Source organism: Myodes glareolus, chromosome 7 (assembly GCF_982192425.1).
Source record: "Myodes glareolus chromosome 7, mMyoGla1.1, whole genome shotgun sequence".
NCBI classification, from domain to species: domain Eukaryota; kingdom Metazoa; phylum Chordata; class Mammalia; order Rodentia; family Cricetidae; genus Myodes; species Myodes glareolus.
Genome location: NC_142032.1, coordinates 33,172,231 through 33,182,549, shown reverse-complemented (window position 1 = coordinate 33,182,549; position 10,319 = coordinate 33,172,231). Strand labels below are relative to the sequence as shown.

The 10,319-nt window shown below is 42.4% G+C and overlaps 1 protein-coding gene across 2 annotated transcripts in view; it reads left to right on the top strand.

Moving 5' to 3' along the window:
* Positions 1-1,107: 1,107 nt before the first annotated feature.
* Positions 1,108-10,319, top strand: part of Cdc37l1 (cell division cycle 37 like 1, HSP90 cochaperone) — a 28,616-nt gene continuing 19,404 nt past the window's right edge. The window contains exons 1-2 of one of the 2 annotated variants that reach the window (XR_007232952.3): positions 1,108-1,376; positions 5,503-5,784. Coding sequence is in view for 1 of the 2 variants with exons in the window: in XM_048438785.3 (XP_048294742.1) it covers positions 1,245-1,376; positions 5,503-5,784 (414 nt within the window). In the remaining variant the exon portion in view is untranslated. The remainder of the gene's footprint in view (positions 1,377-5,502; positions 5,785-10,319) is intronic. The other variant, XM_048438785.3, reaches the window with a different exon arrangement.

Below are 10,319 nucleotides of genomic sequence, written 5' to 3'. Positions count from 1 at the left end.
TGGCCAACCATTAGGATTTACCAATCTTAGGAGTTTGTCAACCAACTCTGCGAGGTGCAGATGGCTCCGTGGGTAAGAAAGCTAGCTTTGCAAGCAGGAGGACCTGAGTTCAAATCCCCAACAATCGTGTAAAAAGGCTCTGTAAGGGGCCTGTGACACGGATCATGGGGCTTGCCTGGGAGTTCTCCGGGCTCGGTGAGAGACTTTATCTGGCCTACTCCTGTGAAAGTTTGCCAATCAAAGACTCAACTATTGATGTTCTGTTGTCTAGTCTGATTGTGAGTAGACAACAGGCCTGGTTGTTAAACACGCAGGTTGTGAAGTTAGACTCCCTGAATCCTAGCTGTCTCTTTCTCTCTCTGGTTCTAGAAGTTGAGATTAGGACCTTGCCTGTGCTAGGCAAGGCCATTACCACCAAGTTACATTCCCAGGCCTTTCCCTGGGTCTCAGTCTCTTCCTTCCCTCCCCCTCTTGCTTTGCAAGACAGGATTTCTTTGTGCCGTCACACTGGACACCAAGCTGATCTCAGATTCACAGAGATCCACCTGCCTCTGCCTCTATCTCTGGAGTACTAAGGTTAGAGGTATGCACCACCACTGCTGGCCTCTGAATCTTTCTCTTAGAATTTGGGAAAATTTCACCCCCAAAAAGAAGAAAAAGAGCAGCACACGGATCTTCACGATTCTACAAGATACGAGGGGTAGGAAGCCCTCCGATATGTCTACTACTTGTCTCAAGTCTTCACAAACGTGTTTGCTCCAGTGTTTTATCTTTAGTGTCCTTCCCCGCGATACCAGGGTTTGCAGAACTGTCTTGTCGTGGGTAACTCGAAGTTAAGGCAAAGTTGGCTCTGCCTCGACGCCGACTTAGACCGCTCTACACGAAAGAGCTGCAATTTTGAAACACGAGAGAAGGAGCAAACCAAAACGCCCTTTGATCAACGGGATCCGAACCCTTAAAATCCCTAGCCTCCCGGGACGTCCGCGGCTAACCTCACCGCTATGCTCAGGCCAGGCCACGCCCCCCGTCTTGCCCACCGGAAATGACGCCCAGGCCAGCTACTTCTTCTTCCGCAGTCGGCCGGCGGCACGGCCCAGGCCTTCCCCGGCGTGCGTCGGCTCTGCCGGCGGCAGAGGAATTCTGGGTAACGACCGTGGCCAGCCGGGCGGCTGGCTCCGCCCAGCAGGTTCTACTCAAGCCGGAGCAGTTGGCGGTGGCGGTTGTCGGGCCCGGAGCAGCGGGACATGGAGCAGCCGTGGCCGCCGCCGGGCCCCTGGAGCTTCCCGAGGACTGACGGGCAGGCGGAGGAGGAGAGCGACTTGGACGTGTCCCCCTCTTCGTCCCACTACCCGCCGGTGCCTGGCGGCGGCGCCCAGGTAAAAGCAGCCTGCATTCTTGGGGGGAAGGGGAGGAGGGGAACCGTCCACGGGCATCGCGGGGGCCCCGATGGCAGCCCCTAGTTGTGGCAGCATCTTCCGCGAGAGGAGGTGGCCACGCGCTCATCCCCGACCCCCATGTCCACGCACACTCGTCCCTTCACCTCGGCTGACTGCCCCTCAGCTTTGCAAGAAGTTCCTCCTCTCGCTCGCGTGTCGGTGAGGAGATAGGGGGGCGGCTCCGGCTGTAGAACATTGACCCTTTGTCCCCTTGTGCGTGCTTCCATTCGAGCCTTTATTGCCAGCTCCGGCGACTTTGTGCAGTTGATGGGGACAGTGAGTGATTGTACTTCTATGAGAGTACACCGAGTCCCTACATAAACATCTCACGTGCTCTTTCCCACGCTGGCATCTCCGCAGATTCTGTAAACCTCACTTTGGACGCTGGCACACACCTCCCTTTCGCTCAGTCGTTGGTCCCTTACAGTAAAAATAGTTTCACTCCGCCTCAGTCTCCAGTGAAAACATAACAGCCATAGGTTGGCTCTTCTTTCAGACTTCTATCCCAGGTTCCTGATGTCCCTTGTGGTTTTCATCCCTGCTCTTCTGCCTTAGAAAACATATCATTTATAGTTTTTCCGGGAGTGCTTACATACATCACCTTGCCCTGACGTCTCTCCTCACCTGGGTGTGTTTTGAACTAGATTTCAAGAGCACAGACAAAACACGAATCTGTTCAATGAAATTGATTGTCAGTGTGTTTTTCCCCCTAGGCGTTTTTTGCAAAAACGCAGTACAATATTCTAACAGAATTAATAGCGGTTTTGGAAATAAAGATGACCGGTTTCAGCTGTCTGCCAGCAAGTGTAGGATACTGATGTTATGTCAGCCAGCTGGGTTAGCCGGGCTCACACAACAATGTGCTGTTTCATAACCACAGACTATGTTCATCCAGCTAGCCACAGGGAAAGTGAGTCAAAATGAGTGAGGGGCAGTAGTCACCTACTAATTATGGCTCGCTGGTGTCATCTGTGTGTATACGTAGTATGACAGAGGGAGAAAGTGGACAATTGCTAGTGTCGGTTTGAACAGATGTGGCGAGGGAAAATGATCTCAGGAATTTCAGCGCACTGTGGTTGGATCAAAGAAGTAACCCAAGAAATGCAGTATTTTAAAACACATTTTACCAGTGCATTTGTCTAGGTGGTGGGGGCTTAAAAGTAAGGAGGCTTTTATTTTCCTCATTAAAAGATTTCCCTGAGGTCTTTCTGGTTAGTTAGTGGCAGACTCCCCACTAGAACTCCTAACTCCTAGTCCAGTGTTTTTTCCAACCTACTTCTGCACATCCTGTCTGGAGAAATACTGTGAAATTGTATTTGTATGAGAAGGCCTTTTAATGGTGACAGAATCTGCCAAGTCATTATTCCTAAGGACTTATAGTAATTACAAGCCTACTTATATTTTTTGTTAGCTTTAGGACTTATATATAGGAATTAGAATATTTAAAAACAAGATGTTTAACCAGTCAACAGGCTTTTAAAATCTGTATGAAATGACTGGCTTAGTTTTTATCACATATGAGCGAGAGCGCGCTGTCTCAATATAACAAGTGATGTGTGAAAAGGCAAACCAGAATTTGGAAGTCCTATTTGAGAACTTAAAAAAAAAAAATTGTATCTTTTTATTGAATTCATACACTATGTTTTGATCATGTTTTTCCACTTCTCCCAGATCCTCCCCACCTCACTATCCACCCACCTTTATGTTCTTTCTCTCTCTTAAGAACAAAAACAAAAAACAAAACCACCACCCAAGTGAAAATCAAAATAAATAAAAGACCAGTAAGAATAAATAAATAAAATTATTTTAAAATGCTAAAATGAAATAAAATGCCCACAAAACCCCACTAAGCTTGTTTTGTATTGGTCCCTTTGCAGAGTTTTTGTTCATTAAAATTATGTCCTCCTAAAAATTTAGTTGATCAGTGATTAAAATAAGACCTAATATGGGCTGGGAATGTAGCTCAGCAGAGAGTTCTTGACCTAACTTGGGTTAAATATTCTGTATTGGATTCTCTTTTAAATACTTTATATTATACTTAGTCATCTCAATGCACGTTGGAGAGTATGGCCAAATGATATATGGGTAGTCTATGATAATTTAAATATAAATCATTCTTGTGTTCGGTTTGATTTGAGAAATACTTGTTTCTGTATAATTAGAAAGTGAAGATACCCCATTTATTCATAATTGCTTTTATTTGTATAGTTTTGTCTTTTACAGTTAAGTTTTACAGCTTCATTTTCCTCATTTTTGGGACTCCATGTTAAAGTTTAGTTATCTTACTATTTTTCATTTTTAAAAAATCATTTTATTATTTCATGTATGTAAGTGTTTTTGCTTGCATGAGTGTGTGTGTACCCCATGCATTCCTGATGCCTGCCAAGGTCAGAAGAGGGTGCAGGATGCTCTGGAGTTAACAGATAATTGCGAGTCATAGTGGGAGAAATTGAACCCAGGTCCCGTGCAAGAGCAGCAAGTGCTCTTAACCACCAAGCCAACTCTCTAACCCCATAATTTTTCTAGTGAATCAAAAAGTAAAAATAAGTGTTTTACTTGGTTGTTTAGAGACATGTTGTTATCTGGGCTTTAAACCCTCATGACTAAATAAGGAACCAGGATAGCGAGTGTCCACATAAACAGCCACGGTCCACATACACATGCATTAGAATCGTGACTGTGCCTGAAAACTCAGGAAGTAGGACAGCCTTGTTTCTACCTGCCTCAGAACAGTTTGTCCAAGAGATAAAGATTAGATTATTCATCTAGCAGTTATTAAATTCTGACTCCTTAACTGATAGTCAGAGAGAAGAAATAAGTATGTATCATGTTAAAAATAAATACCATTACTGGGCAGTGGTGGCGCACACCTTTAATTCCAGCATTCAGGAGGCAGAGGCTGTTGAATCTCTGTGAGTTTGAGGCCAGCCTGTTCTACAAGGTGAGTTTCAGCATAGCCAGGGCTACACAGAGAAACCCTGTCTCAAAAAAACCAAAACAAAAAAGGTACTATGGAAATGTGTATAGCTTGGGTTTGGAGAGAATGGATAAGAAATGGCTTAAGGATTGGGCAGGTGCTGGATAGAGGACAGAGGGTTATCAGTGGAAAGGGAAAACAGTCCTGAGGGTGTGAAGAAAAAGCCAGGAGGTAAAGGTAACTGGAGCGTAAATAATGGACTCTGGTAAATAACATGAGCCCCGCCCCCCCTTAAGGATCACCCAGTAGAGAATGGCTGCTGAAGACTTAGAGTAGGCTATGTTTGCACAGTTGAAATGTAAAGTTATAAAGGCTTGAATACTGAAACAGTTGTGGGAACAGATTGACAACAGTGGTTTTCAGTAATATAAAATTGTGCTTTTAGCCTCGAAATCCTGAAAGGAAAAAAAGCCCTCATCTTTTGTTGTTGAAACAAGGGATATAAACACCTATTGCATTTACATAAGTGATTATGCAAATATTAAAAGTAATTATTCCTGAGTAGATCAGAGTTGGCAGGATAGATTAGTTGCACTTCCTAATTTACTCTTTACCTTTTTGATTTGGATTAAGTTAATGTATGTCTATATGATATAATCATTTATAAGTAGAATTTTCTATTACAAACTCTCACATCACCACAAATTGTGATAACACAGAAATAAAGTAGTGATTGCTTTGAAGTAGAAGGATGCTCATTGCAGGAAGGACCTGCAGGTTAAAGCTCTAAAGGTCTGGTTTTCAAGAGGAGGAGCCGTAAGTGACTGATGAACTTGGACTTAAGCTTTGCTTTCTTTCTGGTGAAGGATTCTGGAACCTGCACATCTGATACTTGCTGTGGGCCAGCTGTATGCAAGTTACTGACAGTTGCCAGGCTTTGTGTTGTTAGTTGTCAGGGGAGGGGCATAGATGAACAAAGAAGCTCAGAGTCTAATTGATGAATGTAAAATGTAATTGTAGACAAAGAATACAGATATGCTGTGCTCCGGAAACACCATACAGAGATCCTTTGAGTTGAAAAACCATGAACTGTGTCATTGCTGCCACCTTCATTCCTCACTAATACTGTTGTTGTTAATTTTTATTTAGATGTATAGCGATGGAATTGAGCTGGCTTGCCAAAAACAGAAAGAATTTGTGAAGAGCTCTGTGGCGTGCAAATGGAATCTTGCTGAAGCCCAGCAGAAACTTGGCAGCTTAGCACTGCATAACTCTGAGTCCTTGGATCAGGAACATGCCAAAGCACAGACCGCAGTGTCAGAACTGAGGCAGCGAGAAGAAGAATGGCGACAGAAAGAAGAGGCTCTGGTCCAAAGAGAGAGGATGTGTCTGTGGAACATGGATGCCATTAGCAAAGATGTTTTTAATAAGGTATGAACTTTTGTTGGACCATAAAAGAAAAAAGAAGAAGAGAAGGGGCTGGGTATGTGGCTCATATGTAGCGCATGCAAGAGGCCCTGGGTTCCATTCCCAGCTCCACAAATAAAAACGAAGAAGGAAAAATAGTTCTGTAAATAACTGTTAGCAAAGTTCATTAAGCAGCAAACATCTACAAGCCTTGCTTTCTTCAACATGTAGAGTAGCTGGGAAGATTAGTCAGGTGATGTCTCCAAAGGTACTGTGATAGCATGGGCCTGTGCACTGCAGCTAATGTGAGCACTCCTGCTGTTGCTGTCCTGTCAGCTTCTATCAGTTCTGTAACACACATAGTTCCTGGACTTAGAAATATAGCCCTTCAGTTTACCAGCACAGGTTTAGTAAGCTCAAGCAATCTCTCTTTTTGTTTTTTTTTTTAAAATTAAATTTCATTCTGCTGGGTTACATAAAGCCATTTTCATGCAGGTATACAATGCACTTTGGCATATCCAGCTCTTATACCTTTCCGTTCTCCCTTTTCTCACCCATTCCCATTCCTGTAGTTGCCTTTGTACCCCTAGATGGTTTCACACTGTCTGTACTTTAGGAATTTTGTGCATTTATAGAAAATCTAGGGCCCACACAGGAGAGAAAACAGGCAATATGATTATATCTAGGTGCAATATATTTTCCTGCAAATCACATAACCTCATTCTTTTTTTTATGGCTATAAAGTAATGTGTTTATCGGCGAATCAATCCCACACCAGTTATGTTTTAAGGGGTTATTTATTTTGGGGGGTAAAACTTACATACACCATAAACCGTCAGGAAGGGAGCCTAGTCGCTGGAGCAGGAGCCGGGATCAAGCACCGGAACCAAGAGGGCCTGATCCGGATCTGCTTCTCTTTTTAAAAGAGAAATATACCACGCCCCAGTGGGCTGGTATTTCAGCAGCTATTGGCTGAGGGAGCAGAAGTCGCTCCCCGCTGCACTGTGGGCTCGTATTTCAGCGACTTGGTTGAGGCAGCGGAAGTTACTCCCACAACATATGTTTATATTTATATGTGTGTGTACTTTTGCACTGGTGTATGTTTAATCTCATTTTATTTATTCAGCTGTTGGACACCCATGTTAGTCCCATACTTAGCTATTGTTCTTACTAATAAAATAGTGCTGCAGCAAATTTTGATATGCAAGTATATCTGATATACAAGAGTAATATAGCTGGGCTGTATGGCAGATGTATTTTTCGTTTCTTGAGAAGCCACTTTCTAGCTTCCATAGTAGCTGGGCTCTCATACATTCCTATTGTGTGTAAATGCTTCTTTTTGTCTGTAATCTTACCAGCATTTGTTGTTACCTGCTTTTGTAATGACTGCTCGACGCTCTTTTGGTTGGGGTGAGACAGACTCTCAGTATAGTTTTGATTGGCATTTCTTGGATGACTGGTGGTGTCGAAATTTTTTCATATATTAGCCATTTGTGTTTTATCTTTTAAGAATTGTGTACTCATTTCATTAGCCCATTAATTGATTGGGTTGTGTGATTTCTTGTTATTTAGTATTTTGGTTGTCTACTATAGCAGAAGATACTAGGGTGAGTGAGATGGTTCAGCAGGTAAACATACTTGCCACCAAGTCTAATGACCTGAGTTTGATCCTTAGGACCCACATGGTGAAGGGAGAAACACTTGGAAATTTTCTTGTGATGGCCCCACATATTCTGTCGTGAGCCACCACGTGGTCATTGGGAATTGAACTCAGGACCTCTAAATGAGCAGCAGTCCTGAGCCATTTCTCCAGTCCCCTCTTTGTTTTTCTACACAGAAACTCTGTAAGTCTCTGGTTAATTGCTGGTGTTACTTCTTGAATGACTGAAGTCCTATTCAGAGTCTTGCCTGTTCTGTTATCTTAAAGTGTTTTCTGTACCTTTTCCTTTACTAATAACAGTTTCTGGTCTCACATTAAGGTCTTTGATCCATTTGGATGAGAGAGAAGGATCTAGATTCTTCCATGTGGATATCCTATTTTGCCATTATCACTTGAAGAGTCTGCCTTTTCTCCGATACGTTAATTTATTTTCGACATCTCCAGCTGTGGCTGCATGGTAGCATGCTGTTTTGTTACCGTGGCTCTAGTACATTTGAAGTCAAGCACAGTGATAACCTCTAGTCTTTGTTTTTGTCTGTATTTAATGCAATTGTGAATACGATTTTTTTTCTGATTTATTTCTTAGCATGTTATTAGTCTATAAGCTACTGATTTTTATGTTAGTTTTGTATCCTACCATTTTGCTGAAAGTGTATCAACTTAAAGACATTTCTGATGTAGTCATTAGGGTCTCTGACCAGTAGAACTGTATTATTTACAAATAAGAACACATTTATTTCTTCCTTTTCTAGTCTTCTTTTATCTTACTGCTGTAAGCCATCAAGCACCGTATTGTCTTGTTTTAGGTGCCAGTGTTGACTTAAGTATTAGTATTGAAACATTGAAACTGTCCTTTAAAATTAATCTAGATAGTTCAGTCTCTTAAATAGAATAGTACTTTCGCTAAATTAATAAGGTTTTTTGTTTTGTTCTTTAGACATAATCAGTTTGTTTTGTATTACTTTGTTTTTTAGACAGGGTCTCATTTTCAGACCCTAGCCCGTCTGAAACTTGCTCTGTACCCCAGGCAGTCGTTAAACTCAGAGATCTGCCTGCCTCTGCTTCTCCCTACCCTCCAAAGAGAACATGTGACACTATACCCAGTCTTGAGACTAGATCTTGCCATGTATCTATGTCTCCAAACTCAATCAGCAGGGCATTGTGCCACATGCCTTCAATCCCCAGCCAGAGGCAGGTGGGTGTCTATAATTTGCAACCAGTGTGGTTTACAGCCTCCAGGACAGTTTTGTCTACGTAGAGAGACCCTGTCTCAAATAAATAAATAAATAAATAAATAGCAGCATAGCAAAACAAACAACCCCTCTTTCTTGTCTTGTGAGTGATGGGGCCACTAACTGGCAAAGTTCGTAGTTTTTGTTTCATTTTTAGGTTACTTTTTTCTGTGTGTGTGTGTGTGTGTGTGTGTGTGTGTGTGTGTGTGTGTGTGTGAGGAGATGGGGAGAGAACAGGTGTGTGCACAAGAGCAGCTTACCAGGGGATGTGTGAGGGTCAGAGGATAATTACTTACAGGTAAGGCTTACCAGGGGATGTGTGAGGGTCAGAGGATAATTACTGGAGTTGATCTTCTCTTTCCATAATGTGAAGTTAGTCCCTGACCTGCCTGGCCACCTCACCAGCTCTAAGTTATTTGTTTTTTTCAGGACATTATTCTGTTTCTCATTAGTGTGTAGAAACCTTAGCTTTTCCTTGTGAGTCTGAAGAAGAAATGGGTTGTAAAAGTAATTTACAAAAATTGGTACATTGGTGTTTGTGGGAACTTAAGAATTGAAAGAAATGGTTTAAATCTGGGCTCTCGGGCTCAAAGCTGCTGCCACATGATCTTTTTTCTTCCATTGACTATAACACTGGTTTCATAAAAACATTCAAGAAGTGTATCTTATGGGGACCCTGAGAAAATGTAGAATTATGATGAAATATTGGCTCTGGTAGTCTGTGAGGCTGCATCATCTCAGCCAGTTGCCTTGAAGCTGTTCTGAATGTTGGATCACCTGGGTCATCACTCCCATGGGAGATCTGTCAGTGGTCTTACTTGATCAAACCATAATAGCCTAGAAGGAGTCCATAGCTTTTCATCTTCTGTGGAAACAAAAGCAGAACCTCTTTTCCATACCAGAATATCCTTAGACCCAAATTTTGAAGTCAAGATACCTTTATGTTAGTTTAGCTTAGCAGCATCCACAATCAAATGTCTCTCTGCAGTTAGTTTATTAACAGTCAAAAAATTCAAAGAAAACACAATAGTACATGTAATCCAGACTCTGTATATTTTCCATCTTTATGTGGCTTATAATTTTTTATTACTCTTTCCTTTTTAAGAACCTCGGTTTACTATCTTTAAATTATTCTTTTAATCTATGACTGTCTATCCTTCCTCCCAAGCCTATGCATATTTATCAAACACACATTTAGAGGCCTTTTGTCTGAATCTGTCTTTATTGCATATCTAATCATTTTTTGATCAGGAGAGTTTAAAATGCTAAGCAGGTGTGACTAGGACAAAAGTGGAGACTTTGGCTTTTCTTTTTTCTTTCTTTTTAAAGATTTTTTTTTAATTTATTGTGCATAGTGTTCTGCCTGCATGTATGCCCGCAGGCCAGAAGAGGGCACCAGATCTCATTATGGATGGTTATGAGCCACCATGTGGTTGCTGGGAATTGAACTCAGGACATCAGTAAAAGCAGCCAGTGCTATTAACCACTGAGCCATCTCTCCAGCCCCCGTTTGGCTTTTCAACATGGCAGAGGTACCCAGGCATGTCATGCGTACCTCTTCAACTCTGGGAAGCAGTACTGCACGTAGCACAAAGCCAGGCTCTTAGGCCTACAGCTGTGCTCTCAAGTCCACAGGCAATGGCTGGGAGAAGCCTCTTTGTTCTGTG